Source organism: Podarcis raffonei, chromosome 3 (assembly GCF_027172205.1).
Source record: "Podarcis raffonei isolate rPodRaf1 chromosome 3, rPodRaf1.pri, whole genome shotgun sequence".
Lineage (NCBI taxonomy): Eukaryota > Metazoa > Chordata > Lepidosauria > Squamata > Lacertidae > Podarcis > Podarcis raffonei.
The window spans coordinates 39,744,414-39,760,428 of record NC_070604.1 but is presented as its reverse complement, the minus strand read 5'-3'; the positions used below and the strand labels follow the sequence as shown (position 1 = coordinate 39,760,428).

Sequence of the window (16,015 nt, the reverse complement as noted above, 5' to 3'; positions counted from 1 at the left end):
TTGACAATTCCACAGAACATAATAAGACACCCCTTGTTTTGAAAGCTAGCTTACTGCTCTGCCCAGCTGGTATTCTGTGGCTAGATTGTTGATGGGGACAGACTATTGCTAGCATAGAACTGTAGTGCTCAAAAGCTTGTAATTTCCAAGGACCTTAAGAACTTGGATCCACAGCACCTTAAGGACCACCTGATTCCCTATGTTCCTAGCCAATCACTAAGGACTTTGTGGGAATCACTGTTAGTCCTCCATGGCTCAAGTGCACAGCCAATATCTATCTTGGCTCTGATTCCCAGAAAACCTGATCCATACCTTGCAGGCCTTCCCCCCGCCCCCGGTCTGGGAGGGTGAGACCCTGACTGACTCCAACTACAAAAGCTGAGGCTGCTGAACAGACCCTTGGGCTGGGGTATTGTTTTGGGTGGCGGTGGGGTTTTCGTGTTGGCTTTTTGTATCTGTATTTTATATCTTGTTGAGATTTACTTGGAAACTGTTCAGTTTGGTTGTGTATTTTTTTAAAAAAAATATTTATGGTTTACAACTGCTTTGGTTATGTTGTAGTTAAGTATTTTTTTCATGTCGTAAGCCACCTTGAGCATGGTTCGAATTGTGGAAAGGCAGCATACAAATAAACTTATGTATATTTTATGTATGTATACATGCATCCATCAGGAGCCAAGCCAACGTGGTAGAACTTTCTTGCAGCTCAGATCAGATAGGCCCCCCAAAAAACAATCAAACAGTGTATAAGTTTTATGAAATAAATAAATATTGAACTTCCAGTGCCTACTGGAGACTTTTTTTAAAAAAAAAAAGTATCTCTATTGTATTTATTGAGTTCACTGCTTTGCGACAGTTGTAATTGGTATATAAATTGTTAAATTAAATTAATAATAATTAATGCACATTGGTGCATATTAATTAATATGTAATAAGTTGCTACCCTGTTTGGATTTTTCTCTGCTAACAATAAGCCAGCACAGCTCTCTACATTTTCCAGTTTATTTCATTTGTTTCTCCTACTGCATTTCTATCCTTATTTGCTGCACACAACCTGCTGCCTCCTCTTAAGGTGCCATTTAATTGGAGGGCCAACGCATTTTGAAGTTCATTTTTCCCAGGTACAAAATACTATAATGTTTTCCCCCCAAAGGTGCTTTTATTGCTGTTGGCACTGATGCACTAGATGTGGTTGCCTAGGTGTCTCTGATAACAACTTGATCCAGTATTCTCTATGACTAGCAGCACAACCTTAACCAAGTCCGTGCAGAAGTTAAGACCTGCTGAATTCAATGGGGGCTTACTCCTAGATAAATGGAATTAGCATTGCAGCCTAAATTACTGGTGAGTGACACAACACTCCCATGCCTGTGCTATTTCAGTTTCATTTAGTTTTGTTTAATTCTTTAGGAACAGTATAGCCACCTGCACAGAAATAAATATCTAGACAATTGTTAAGGGAGACAAAAGCGTAGCCACTCCTTCTCTATTAAGGGCAGGCAGGAGGGATATTGCATTACGCCACTGACACAGTTACTTGCAGGAGAATCACACCTTCGCTAAAATATATGATTTGGGTGACTCTGTGGAAAGGCCACGTAGGATATATGGCCGGAGAGCATCACAAAGGCCAGGGAAACCACCTAAGTCAGCATGAGTAAACCAGACCAACACTTCCAATTTAGCTAGCTATGAGGACAAATGTGGCATCATGCAGGATTACATTAAACATATTTTTATTTTTGTAATCCAGAACAGCAGCAACAACAACTGAAAACAGCTTTGGGCATCCTAAGAGGTGCCAACAAGTGAATGCAAGAGTGCATTGTTACTGGCTTTTGACTCACTGGAAGACTGGCTCGCAGCACCATGTCTCCACTCAAAACTTAAGTTCCACTAAGTTCAATGGGACTTGCTCCCAAAAACTGGGCATAGGGTTGCAGCCTCAATCAGTGGCTTTTCATCTTTAGCCTGGCGACCTGTTTTAGTTTTGTTATCACAAATTGGTGTGAAATCTTTCAAGTTTCCCAGAGCTCTTCATCAAGATAGACTGCATGCAAACCAAGAGGGGCAGGTACAGGGGAAGAGAAAGAGAAAAACTGGTTGGTGGTAGCACCAAGAGTACATCTGGTAAGAGTCTTAAAGCACAATGCAGGAAGCAGTAGCATACATTCTTATTCTTATTCTTATTCTTATTCTTATTCTTATTCTTATTTATTGAATTTATATACCGCCCTATACCCGCAGGTCTCAGTGCTCTGCAAAAAAGCCCCATTTGAATGTCTCCACATTTTGCCTTCAGAATCTTACCAAATGTAGACTCATGGTGCTACAGCCAGCCACGGTCTCTCCCCTCCTACTTTGCTTCCCTTGGCCTGATGAAGAGTTCTGGATAACTCCAAAGCCTGCACCCCTCATTTGTGCTGCTTTATTTATATATATATTTATTTATTCATTTGCATTCCATTCATGAACCACTTCCTACGAAACAACTTAAAGTGTTTTAACCATTAAAAACGTTAACAAGATACATAAAACAAATTTCATATATAAAAACCATTCAAACAGTTTCTTATGGGCCAAGACAGCTACGTTTATTGTTTTACTTGCTTCTTGACAAAGCATTGACCTCAGCGACAAAAAGCAGCATTAGAAACTCAGATGTATAATCTAATCGCCAAATGGCACCTTAAACTGTTTTCCCCCACCGCAATGAGATTTATCATTATCATCATCATCATCATCATTTCTATACTGCTTTATATTTTAAAGAACAAATCTCAAAGAGGTTTACAACACATAAAATTGTCAAATAAAACAATCCAAAATAAAACAAATTCAAGCTTCAAGGAAAATATTTCAGATCCTTCTCTAAGTGACATTTTGCTTTCCCCAGTCGCCAACCTGGTACCCAGAGACCTTCACGTGGTAGCAACTGGACCCACAGCAGTCGAAAAACGCACCTGGCTATTTTCCAACACTGCCAAGAATAGTCATTTCCCCAAGCCTCTTTCCCACAAAAAGAAGGGACTGCCCATGAAAGTTCAAGCAAAACATTCTTTCCCCCAAAATTATTGTTCTCGAAGGGCCATTATTCCTTGAAGGACCACAAGGGAATGCTTTATGTTATACAATATAACATAATGTAATGTAGTACTTCTTCAACAAGAACTTTGTGGCCCTCCAGATATTGTTGAACTATGGCTCCCATCATCTCCCTGGCTAGCTGAGGCTGGTGGGAGTTGGAATCCAACAGCATCCACAGGGTGCCAGGTTCCTCATCCCTACCACAACATCACCTTTTAGGGCAGGCCATGCCACACAAAAACCACCTTGTAGGTGGACTTTTATCGACCTGAAGCTAAAGGAACAGGGCTAGTAAGAAGCTGTCAGCCCTATTTGCATACTATTCTAATTTCTCTCTCCTTCCTACTGCACAAAGCACATTATCCACTTTGCCATGCGCCAAGCTTCTCCTGAATTGCTCTTGATTCCAGAAGGGAAACACCCAACCAAAAGCTCACTTTCCCCTACCTGACGCAGCAACACCTTTATTATTACTCAGGTGCCTTTGAACAAAATGTGTGGCCACACAAGCCTAATGGAAAGAAGTTCCTTTCGGTACCACAGCCCTTTTGAACACTTGATCAAGCAACGTAAACTCATCTAGCTTTAAAATCCAATCCTCAAAGAGCTGTGTTCTGCTGTGTTCGAATGTTAACTTTCCAGAGGCGTCCACAAATTCCTTCAACGAAAGCTTGGAAGGCTCCCACTACAACCTCCTGGAATAGATTTTAAATACTGAGGGCCAAAATGGCAGAGCAGAGAGCAACCGTGGCCAAAATTTTCTCTTTTCTTTTCTTTTCAAGCAAGCAAGCCACAAGTCAAATCTGGAGCTTGGGAAAGCCCTTCTCCAGTGCCTGAGAAGCTCTTCCACGATGCCTCAGTGAGGATGTATCTTTAGTATACCTGGCCAGAAAGCAGTGCAGCAGCAGAGAAGCAGGCAAGAGGGCAGTTCTATCTCTCTGCTCTAGGCAGGCTCACACCTGCTTTGGCCCAGGTGTGCCACCAAAACCCACCGGCTATGCTGCTTGCGGCAGGTGTGGCACAGGTTGGCTGCCCCAGTGCTCCCAGCAGCAGCATGGTGCAGAATTTTATTTAAATGGCCTCGGGCCTCACACCCTCTGCCAGCCTCACCTATATTGCAAGGCTGTCATGAGGCTCACAAATACTGTAACACCTTTTTTTGTCAATGGAGGCAGAATACAAACTAGCAGCGTTCCTTTAGAAATCTATTCAATACAATGCCACCTTAAGCATGCCACAAGGAAGCAAAGCCACTGTTTAGGGCTGGGCTGTTGATGTAGGGTGCTGTGTTAAAGGGTGCAGCAGAAAGTTTAAATACTTATAAGTGAATAGTAGGCAGGGTTTAAGGGAATGGACCAAACGTCTGTAACATTTCAGCTCTCCTGTTATCTTTCCATATCTTTATTTATAAAGACATACTTTCACTGTTACATTGACATGCACTCTGCTATTCTTATTCCTCTCCTCTCCCAAGATTATCAACCACACCCCAAGGGTTGCAAACAGCTGCCTTCTGTTCTCACGGCACCATAACCCTTAAACAGCAGCAAAGTCGAGCCATTTCGTTCCCAATTACTGGGCCTTAGTGTACCTTTGTGCAATTGATGGTGGCAACTGCCACCACTACTGCAGAAATTCAAACCCCAGTGCAGATCAGAGGAGGAAGAGGCAACACCACAATGAGAGACTGACGCTGTCGCCCCCCCCCCCCGGGCTCCATCACTCACAGTAGACAGCATAGAAGTTGAGAGCCTGCAGGGATTCCATATTTCCCATCTATTATAGATGACACTGCTAGCAGGGGGGAGAGGAGAGGAACAAACACCAGAACTTGCACCTCAGAAGTCATTGTTTGGGATTCCACCCAAAGAGAAAAGCTTCCCCATATGCTTACACACCTTCCATGAAAGCCACTAAACCTGATCTTCCAAATAAACACATGGAAGCAGAAAATCCACTGGGAGGAAAAGGAATGTTTTGAACACCAATAGGGGGGCTTAAATATGAGCTAGAAGGGTTGTGTTCTGCAATCTAGACTGCCCTTTCCATCCAAAAAGAAAGCAGGCCTCGAGCATAAAGAAAAAGCCTGACCCCCCTTTACAGGCCCAACTACACATCTATTTTTATACAGGAGATATCAATTTGGAGATCACATTAGACTCGAATACACTTATTTGCAGGAGGAATAGAAAATATAGTCATGTAAGGCATCAGATGGGGGTAAAAAACGAGGCTGAGGAAAGGAGAAGGGATGGACTGGAGAACACCCAAATATGGCATCTACCAACACTCTGATTTACACACAAGCACACACAGACACACACACCCTTTTGCAGCTTGTGATCTAGGGCATGGAGCCTGTCAATTGTCCAGTTCCACCAACAGGTATATATATATATGCACAACCGTTTTTGTGAGGTGGCGAGACATGCAATTCTTTGCATTTATCACCTTAAAATGCCTCTTGGTATCTTGAATACATACTTGGCCATCTCTTCCTCCCCGTTTCGGTACAACACACCCCAGTGAAAAATGTTGTTGCTGCCATTGATTTAAAGGGAGGGAGGCAGGAGGGAAGAGAAAGACCCACCCCAAATGGAGAATTCCTGCAGGTGGTTGATGTTAACAACAAGGCACACACAGACACACCACAAAGTCCCACGGCAGCTGGGCTGGGCTCCGTTTCAACCAGGTGGGGGCAGCACGGACTTTTGAAGACTCTGCCTAGGGAAACCCCACCCCATCGGACCCTCCCAAAATAGGCAGAGTTGTTGTTGTTATTATTATTATTATTCGCAGAGGAATTCTTCCTAAAGGTGGAATGGGAATGCCTGTCGTCCCGCTTATCTTTCAGAAGCACATACACATGGCTTGGCCCCCCATTCATTCACAGACCTCGCCTTCCTTTGCCTTCCGGTTTACGCATCGCCTCCCCCCCCCCTCCACGCCAGTTATTTAGGAGAGGCCATGGAAGAAGGTGCAGGAAGAGTTTCCAAGGGAAGAGCATATGAAGTTCTATGAGGAGTGGAGGAAAGGTACCCTGAGTGTGACCCACAAGCAAGCATGAAAGCACCCCTCTCCCTCCCTCCCTCCCTCCTTGCGCCATTCATAAAAAAGTCTGCCTCTGCTTCAGCGCCTCTCCTTCCTCGCCCTGTCGGGAGCACCAGCTCCCCCACCTTCCCTCCCTCCCTCCCGCGGCGAAGGAGGGAGTGCATGAATGGAGTGCGCGAGGGAGGGAGTGGAGGACTGCCTGCCAGCCCGGCCTCTGGCTTACTTGAGCATGGCCTCTTCCTTCTCTTCCTCTTCCTTCTGCCGGTCCATCACAGCCATAATAATGTTCCTCTCCTCTTCCGTCAGGTGGCTCAGGTCGGGCAGCTCCTGCATGGGAGGCGGCACGGTGGGTGGGCGAGGGCCGCGGGGCCCCAGCGAAGCCGGAGAAGAAGCCATGTCCCCCCTCGCCTCGCCAGCACCTTGACACCTTTGGGCAGCGGCAGCCCGAGCACGCCTCGCCTCCTCCTCCGCCGCCGCCGCCTCTTCTTCCTCTTCTTCCTCCTCCTCCTCCTTTTACACGGGAGTCCTCTGATCATCAGCAGCAGCCAGCAGCTCTCGGGAAGCGGCGGCAGGAGAAGCAGCAGCAGAGGCAGCCACGGCAGGAGAGCGAGAGGAGGAGGAGGAGGAGGAGGAGGAGACCCAGCCTTTCATGGTCGCTCGCATCCACCCCAGCCCGGGCTGGCTAGTCACGGAGGGGCTGCCTTTGTTTTGGTCCCTTCCTAGGAAGCGCTGGGGAAGGTGCTCCGCAGCCCTGGGCAGCCCATCCTCTCCGGCGGCGAGGAGCAGGCAGGCAGGACCGTGCAGCAAAGCCAGCCAGCCAGCCAGCTCAGGATTACAGCTCCCAGGCTCTGTGCACTGTCAGGGCTGGAGGGGAAGGGCGGGTGCTGCTGCTGCTGCTGCTCTGCTAAAATGCTCCACTGCTGCTGCTGCTGCTAGCACGGGAGCGGAGTGGGAGGGAGGGGAGTTCGGTGTCAGTTAGGCGGAGTCCAAACTGCTCCACTCCTGGGGGATGCTGAGGGCTGTCTCTTACAGACAATACGGGCAGCGTTTCGTTCCAGGGTGTGCACCCCCCTCCTGGGCACCTTTCTTGCAACCGAGGCGGTGGAGCACTGGACTTAGATCTAAAGGAGCAAAGGTGGTCTATTTTGTTGTTGTTGTTTTTGTTGTTGTTGTTGTTCGCTCTTGGAGGCTGCGATTCTCCAACTCGGATGTATTTACCTGCGAGCAAGCGGTCCCCTCCCCCTGCCTGCTGAAATCTAACAGCCCCTCTTCTTCTGATTAAAAACAGGACTAGGAGTAGGCAGCAAGGCTAAATCCTAAAGCACGCTTGATTCGCCATCCCCCCCCCCCCGTCGAAATGAGTGGCTTGAAGGATCATGCTTAGGATCAGGTTGCACACTTTCTTGGTAGCGAGCCCCACTGAATTCAGGTGTAGATGTAAAGTGTGTAGGGCTCAGGCTGCAATCCTAAGCATACTTAACATGGGATAGGCCCCACTGAAATCCAGAACAATTGCTTCCTGGGATCAAACCTTGGGTTTTGCGTTGTTTCCCCACCACCATCACCACCACCACCTCTGTAGCACACCGCCTTTATGTACAGTGTGCCTGTGAAGATTATGTGGGGCCAAAAAATGAAGAGACGGTTTTAAATCAAATGTGCATGCTAGCCAAAGAGCCTTGTAACACCTTAAAGACGAACACAATTATTATGGCATAAATGTTCAGGGAACAGAGTGCATTTCATCAGATGTGATGAAATTATCTGCAGATGATTTGGAGAGAGCTTTAACACATCATAAATGTGTTAAACTCTGTGTTGTTTTTGCTGCAATCAACTAAGATGGATCCCCCTCTGGAAATGAGAGCCACTGTGTATAACTTGCATTCGCATTGCTGACCGGGAGAATACAAAAGCTGGTTGCAGCTAGAATATTAACCCAGTCTATTCAGAAGAAATTCCTGTTGAATTCTATGGAGCTTACTCCCAGATAAGTGGGGTTAGGCTTGGAGCCTAAAGCATCCTATCTGGAAGGAGGAAAACATCTTCTGTTCAAATCCTAGGTTAGCCTTTGACTTGTTTGCCTTGGACAATTATCAGCCTCATATGCTTATCTGTACATTTGCTGTCACTATTACAACCATGAGACAACCAGAGAAAGTGGGTCTCCTTTGTTCTGGGGCCACACAACTCAGTCATGAAAAATATTACACATTACATTTTGTAAACATTCAGCAAAATTACAGAACTCGAATTGCAGGGGGGATTCAAATCAGGAGAATATAAATTAACTTTCTCCCCCAAGCAACTTTATTTTTAGATAACTTGCCCCATTTCATTCACTTTTAGAATGTACTCTTTGCCCAAGATATCTCCAGTTTCTTTGAAAAAAACCATCCCCACCTGTAGCCCTGTATCAATATTAAATCCCTTTTTGTATTTTATACTTAAGTGATGCTTATACATTTCTTCCATGAAAAACACTTTGATGTATGAAATCACATGACACGTGAATTTACTTCATTATACTGTATATTGCACTTGCACAGCATCTAGAAGGCATAGTCAACAAGGGCTTTCTGGTGCATAGACCATCAAACAGTGGCACCCACTCCAGGGAGCCTGGGCACCCACAAAATCTTTGCCCAGCCTCTGCCCCCTGTCACTGCCAACCATCGCCTTACCTCTGGCACTCCAGTGGAGCGCTCAGGCCGCGGGGCTTCAATTGGGGCCCACAGTGGCTGCAGACGTGCTTCTGGGGTGCATTTGCAGCCACAGCAGACCCCCAACAGAGGCCCCATGCAGGGGCGCAAGCCCCAGCCCAGTTGTCACCACTGCGCCAGAGCACACTTCCTGCACTGCGCCACCATGACATCACAATGTGACACCATGATGTTACAGCATGGGGCACGTGCACTGGGCACCCACAGGCTGGAGCCAAAGTTGGAGCTGCTGCCATCAAACATGACCTGGGAGTGCTTTTCATGTGGTGCCTACCTGTTCACATCACTTCATTATTATATAAAAGCAGCTTTGGGAAGAGGGAAGCAACGGGTATAAGGTTTGCTTAGCCTTTTCACCACCAGCTACTTCCCCGTTCCAAATGGTTTGGTAAGCCTTGAATCCCAAAGAGGTGAAGCTGTTCTGCTATGTGTGTGATTTAGAACAGAGATGTTGCAAGCAGAAGAAGGGCTAAGCAGCCCTACTTCCTACGGCTTGGTTACTCTGAATTCCCTCTCCCAACGCTTCTTTTCTCGAAAACAAACACAAAAATTTCGCACAGTATGTAGAACTACAACAATGTACTCTGTGTGGCACTGATGCGACCCTTGAAGATGGCTTAGAAGCTTCAGTAGGCTCAAAATGCCCTGGCCAGACTCTTAACAGAAATTTGCCAGGTATTGCATAGAACTCAAAAATTGTTTCAATGCTGTTGGCTACCAGTTTGTTTCCAGGCTCAATTTGAGGTGCCAGTGCTTACCATTAAGACCCTAAATTAGCCCTCTAGATATTTTGGACCACAGCTCCCATGAACTCCAGGCAGAATGGCTATGCTGAATGGCGCTGATGGGAATTGTAGTCCACCTCTAGAGGGCACCAAGTTGGTGAAGGCTGCCGTAAATGATCTGGGGCCAGGCTTCTTAAAAGCAACCTCACCCACTTTGTGTGCTCTGGTCAGCATCTGAGATCCTACTATTTCAAATGGGTGGGGGGAAAAGACAGAGCCTTTTTAGGCACCACAACTATCAAAGGAGGCCAATCTTGCTCACGTGTTGCTTGTCCCCTGGAGACCAGTGAAAACTTGGATCTTCAAGAATTGCTTTGTAGCTTAGTGTCTTGCTGTGAAGTTTTCTCGATTTTTTTATTTAAGCTGATTATCCTGCAGTATTTTGAATGAGTTTTATTTATTAATTCATTATGTTTTTGGAAGCTGCCTTAGGGTTTCCGTAAGACTACAAGCATGGGTGTACAAGGTTGCGATAACTAAGGGCTCATCCACCCTATACCTCCATTAATTCTCTGCTGTTCACATGATGTTCTCTTCCAAATTACTGCCTTCCCATGCTTTCCCGTTCCTCAATTCATATCTTCTCATACCAAGGAGAAGGTATGAAAAAAGATTGGATTGAGGGAGGGGAAAGTGTGGGAGGGTAGCGATTTAGAGCAGAATGTCATACGGGCAATGGAGAATGTAGAGGCATAGGAAGCTTACTATCCACATTAAACAACAAAATGAATGAGCCCTACATTCAATTGTAGTTAGCTGCTAGGACAGGATTTCTAAGACTTGGGTCTCCAGCCTGGGTCTCCAGTTGTCCACCATACCTAGCTAGCAGGATCAGTGGTCAGAGATGATGGGAACTGTAGTCCAAAAACAGTCGGAGACCCAAGTTTGGAAAACCCTGAGGATGAGATGGTTGGACAGTGTTCTCGAAGCAACCAGCATGAGTCTGACCAAACTGTGGGAGGCAATGGAAGACAGGAGTGCCTGGCGTGCTCTGGTCCATGGGGTCACGAAGAGTCAGAGACGACTAAACGACTAAACAACAACAACAAGCCCACTGGCAGGATGCAGCCTCTGAGGCCTCCTTATTTAGGCTGCAATACCCCCTACTCACCCTTCCTCTCCCCGCACTGCTGTTAGAAGGCCTTTTCAAGCCTCAGCGCAGTGGAGGAACCAGTTTTTATGGGAAGTCACAGGTAAAGATGGGTTAAAAGATATACAATTGTTTGCTTCCCCCCAGAAAATTGAAAGTGGGGTGATTAGGGGGGTGGGGGGAATGGGTGGGTGAGTGAAGTCGTGCTTTTGTTGTGCTTTTGTTGTATAACAAGACTGAGTGCCCTGTATGGTTTACCAGAACTGTGTTCCTGTACCTATTTATCTGGGAGTAAATACTCATTTACTTACATCTGAGCAGATATACACTGTGACATCTCATACCATCAAGCATGGCTAAGATGTCTCCTCCTGAGTAGAACATGGTATGAGATGCTGATATCTGTAATTTTTCAGCCATCACACAGTCATCATCCCCTTACCCTTTTTATGGATTCAACACATATTTGGCTACCATTCACCTGGCAAGCCTACTTATTTTTCGCCTCACAATGTGCTTGGGTGTAAAGTAGCTAGCTTAGACAAAATGTGATTCACCAAGCCAAACACATTCCAGTGTTCATGTACTCAGGCCCACAGTTTTGTTGGTGTTTGTTTGTTTGTTCTTGACAACCCCTTGTCTTGTTTTTACAGTGCTGGGCAGGGGTTGCATTTGGCTGGGTGGGTTACAAGTTGTTCTGGTCAGTTACAGTAGCATCTCTTAGAAGGCCTCTCAAGCCTTCACAGAAGCAACATCCTCTCACCTGGAAGCCATGCCCCATACAAGGAGAAAAGAGGCAGCATTGATGCTAGTTATACAGTGGTGACCCATCACACAACATACACTGAAGTTATAGAATTCTGGACTGCACCACTGCAGATGGAGGGGAAGCTATTTTTAATGTTGCCTCCTTTAAAATCCTGTACATCCAACTAGCACATCAAGGAGAGACCTGTACTATATATTTATCTAAGCTGTGTAGTTTGCTGCATGGGATAAATTTTATTTTAGCATTTCTATCCTGGGGGAGGGGAGCATTCAGAAACACCTCACACCCCTATGTCTGCAGTGTGAAGTGGTACAATCCAGAATTCTACCACCTCAGCAAGGCTAGCCCAAAACATTTTGCTGTCTGAGGCGGAATATTCAGATGCTGCCTCTGATCCTCCTACCCTGTATAATGCAGATCCCCAGTGTGATCTCCACAGTACACATGAATTAGAAACAAAAACAGCATTTAAGTGAGGCTCTTATTTGGAATCAGGGATTGTGAAGATCAGGGGTAAGGTAAAGGTAAAGGTACCCCTGCCCGTACGGGCCAGTCTTGCCAGACTCTAGGGTTGTGCGCTCATCTCACTCTATAGGCCGGGAGCCAGCGCTGTCCGCAGACACTTCCGGGTCACGTGGCCAGCGTGACAAGCTGCATCTGGCGAGCCAGCGCAGCACACGGAACGCCGTTTACCTTCCCACTGAAGATCAGGGGTGCTTTGGCATAAAGATGGCATGAAAATATCCTGTTAGAGTCAGAAGTTTGGTTCCCATGTCACGCTGTGCCAAACCATGGCTTAGCATGGCTTCAGTGAACATCTAGCTTCCAGGAGAGGATATTGCAGCCATTTCACTCCTCCCCCAGTCATTTTGCTGCAGCACCGAGCTGAGCTAAGCCATAATTTAGTGTGTCTTCTGAACCTGAGCTCATGGATTAGCTCTCCCAGACAAACCTAGAGCCATGAGACACTCTGGCTATATCCACATTAGTGACTGAAAATGCAAATTGGTGCTTATCTCCCGCACTGCATTTCAAGTCACACTTGCATGTTGCTTTGCACATCAGAAGCGTGGGTGTGGGGCTGTCTTTACCCAATGTTCATTACCTCTTTGGTTCTCCTGCACCTGGAACCCTTCCAAACCCGTCCTATTCCTGAAGCTGTCATGTGCAACAGCTCTCTCAAATGTACACACCTCCGTTTAACGGTGAAGTGAATGTGGCTTACGTTTTCAAACTGGATGGAAGCTGGTTTGAGGGGAACTGCATCAAACAGTAGTATTGCTCAAGAAACTGCAGGGTAGATACGGATTGTGTCTGATGTCATGCATGCATGTGGGAGTGCAATGGGGTAGCTGCAATCTTCTCCTCAGGCAGGAGCCTGCATGTTTGCATTAAACCATGGTTTATCTTCATACAACATATGAACCATGCCAAAGAATCAATATTTTCAGGACTAACCCTAAGATATGAGAGCAACTTGTAACTGTACTACTAACATTGTATTTGAGTTTACTTAGGTTCTTGCTATAGGTTTCCCTCCTTGGTATTTCACTGATGTTGTTAGTATTCATCTTTCTAAAGGACTGGAACTTCATTCACCACTTCTCTTCCCCAAAACCAGCTCATGATATTTTGCTGCCACAGGCAGAACAGCAAACAGCACCACCCTCCCTACATCAGGATTCATAGTATCTTTGGCTGGCCAAATTATTCTGGCATCTGAGGCAGCCAATACTACAAATGCCTTTAGGTGCTTCCACGCCCAGTAGCTTGATATGGACTCAGTGCTGCTCATGAATTCAAAGTTTTTGACAGCATCTACAGAACATCAACCTCAGAGTATACCTGAAGGAGTGTCTCCACCCCCATCGTTCATCCCGGACACTGAGGTCCAGCAGCGAGGGCCTTCTGGTGGTTCCCTCAGTGCGAGAAATGAAGTTACAGGGAACCAGACAGGGCCTTCTTGGTAGTGGTGCCCACCCTGTGGAACACCCTCCCACCAGATGCCAAAGGCAAAAACAACTACCAGACTTTTAGAAGACATCTGAAGGCAGCCCTTTTTAGGGAAGCTTTTAATATCTGAAAGACTATTGTATTTTAATATTTTGTTGGAAGCTGCCCAGAGTGGCTGGGGAAACCCAGCCAGATGGGCGGGGTATAAATATTATTATTATTATTATTATTATGGTGTCATCCCATTCCTACCTATTTTTAATGGCTTTTTATTGAGTTTTAAATTGGTTGTTCATATACATATTCCATTCACTCTTTAGCATATACGTATTCCATTCACTCTTTAGCATATATTGTACACATATAAAAACCAAACAATAACAATATTTCTACACAAGTGACTTCCCACCATCTCAGTGTGGCTTCTTCTGTCTTCTTTCTCTTTTCAGATGTGTTGTTTTTCCTTTTTGCCTTTCTAGTACATAATATATATTCCCTAACTGATCTTTACTTTGCAAAATTTAGTCGAAACATATCAAGGGTTTTATTTGAGAACAATGTTCTCCCAGATAATCTTTTACACATTCCCACTCCTGTTTGAGTTTTTGGTTTGGTTGGTTCCTAATTGCCTCTGTCATTCTTGCTAATTCCAAATACTCATACAATTTAGTTTGCCATTCTTCCTTTGTTGGTGTCCTGTCCCCCTTCCAATTTCTAGCGATTAACATTCTTGCTGCTGTTGTAGCATATAGGAACACCATTTTTTGTCATTTGTATTATCAATTGTCATAATCCCTAGAAGAAAGGCTCCAGGTTTCTTCTCAAAAGTTTGTCTGAATTTTTTTTTAAATTTGTCATAGACAGTGTTCCAGAATTTTTTAATTTTGTCACAATCCCACCACATGTAGTACATTGTTCCTTCCCCTTGATTACACCTCCAGCATAGATTTGACTTTGATTTATATACTGTATTTTGGCCAAATTGCTGGGGGTCATGTACCACCTATACAGCATTTTCATAAATTTTTCTTTTGTTGTGTAACAGGCCATGAATTTTAAATCTTTTTGCCATAGTCTTTCCCAATCCTCCATCTGTATGGAGTACCCAAAACCTTTTTCCCATTTCACCATCACATCTTTGATCTCTTCATCCTTGACCTCCCAATCCAGCAGGAGTCAATAGGTTTTTGATAATGTTTTCTTTTCGTTTTGTAGTAATTCTTTTTCTAATTTTGATGTTTCTTTCTCAAACCCAATTTTCCTGTCTATTTTAAACACATCATTTAATTGGTAGTATTATAACCAATTGGGACGCGGGTGGCGCTGTGGGTAAAAGCCTCAGCGCCTAGGGCTTGCCGATCGAAAGGTTGGCGATTCGAATCCCCGTGGCGGGGTGCGCTCCCGCTGCTCTATCCCAGCGCCTGCCAACCTAGCAGTTTGAAAGCACCCCCGGGTGCAAGTAGATAAATAGGGACCGCTTACTAGTGGGAAGGTAAACGGCGTTTCCGTGTGCGGCTCTGCCTCGCCAGGGTAGCTACGTCACGCTGGCCACGTGACCCGGAAGTGTCTGCGGACAGCGCTGGCCCCCGGCCTCTTGAGTGAGATGGGCGCACAACCCTAGAGTCTGTCAAGACTGGCCCGTACGGGCAGGGGTACCTTTACCTTTACCTTTTATTATAACCAATCCACCAATATCTGATTTTTTCAATTTTTTAAAAAATTTGAGTATGTTACGTTCTTCCTTTAAAATTTCTTTATAAGTTGCCCAATTTGATTCCATATTCTTTCTCTTCACTGAGAAAGCCTCTAAAGGTGACAGCCACCAAGGTGTCTTTGACTGCACTAAGTTTTTATATCTGTCCCAAACACTATACAGAGATTTTTGAAATATATGGTTTAAAAAAACAACTATGGACTTTCAGTTTATTGTATGCGTGCCATTCCTACCTATTTAACCCCATACCATTTAAATACCATCCCATCCCCCTCCTCCATTTAATCCATATTTACCATTTCCATTGTTTTTGTTTTTACATGGCAAATTCAGATTAATTGGGGAAATAATAAGGGACAGCATTTTGATAAGGACAGCATCATGTGGAGGTTGAAAAAAAAAACCCTAGCATGCATAGGCAGCACTGAGTCCAATTAACTTCCCACAACAATAAGTCAAATAATTGTCAATTGCTGCCTTTTCATGACACTCAGAATCAGCTGCTTGAGGCAGACACCTTACTCTGCCTAGTGGTAGAGCTAGCCCTCCTCTCCCTTTGGGACAACTGTCAGAGGTTAAAAAAAAACCTTCTTCCCTGTGATCAGTCTGATGCCAGAAAAGCATCGTCCACCTCTTCAAATGGAAGTTGGACCTCCTTCTCATCTCGTTACACATCCCAAGAGCAGCAGTGTAGTTTAAATCCTCTTCAAAGCAATCTCTGTTATTGTGGCTTCACGTTTCGGGCTTCTGGTTCACTGTGTGTATGGCCCAGTTCCTATTAACCATCCTCTCTACACAAATGTGCTCCTGTCTTCCTAACCTCATGCAGAAATTCAATAGCAA

The 16,015-nt window shown here is 45.3% G+C and overlaps 2 protein-coding genes across 52 annotated transcripts in view; one reads left to right on the top strand and one right to left on the bottom strand.

Moving 5' to 3' along the window:
• Positions 1-7,048, bottom strand: part of RIMS1 (regulating synaptic membrane exocytosis 1) — a 232,049-nt gene extending 225,001 nt beyond the window's left edge. For all 50 annotated transcript variants that reach the window (XM_053381174.1, XM_053381183.1, XM_053381178.1 and 47 more), the window contains exon 1: positions 6,362-7,048. In XM_053381174.1, coding sequence (XP_053237149.1) covers positions 6,362-6,534 — 173 coding nt within the window. In that variant the 5' untranslated portion in view covers positions 6,535-7,048. The remainder of the gene's footprint in view (positions 1-6,361) is intronic.
• A 94-nt stretch (positions 7,049-7,142) lies between these two features.
• Positions 7,143-16,015, top strand: part of ASRGL1 (asparaginase and isoaspartyl peptidase 1) — an 84,748-nt gene continuing 75,875 nt past the window's right edge. For both annotated transcript variants that reach the window (XM_053381253.1, XM_053381252.1), the window contains exon 1: positions 7,143-7,273. The gene's annotated coding sequence lies outside the window, so the exon portion shown is untranslated. The remainder of the gene's footprint in view (positions 7,274-16,015) is intronic.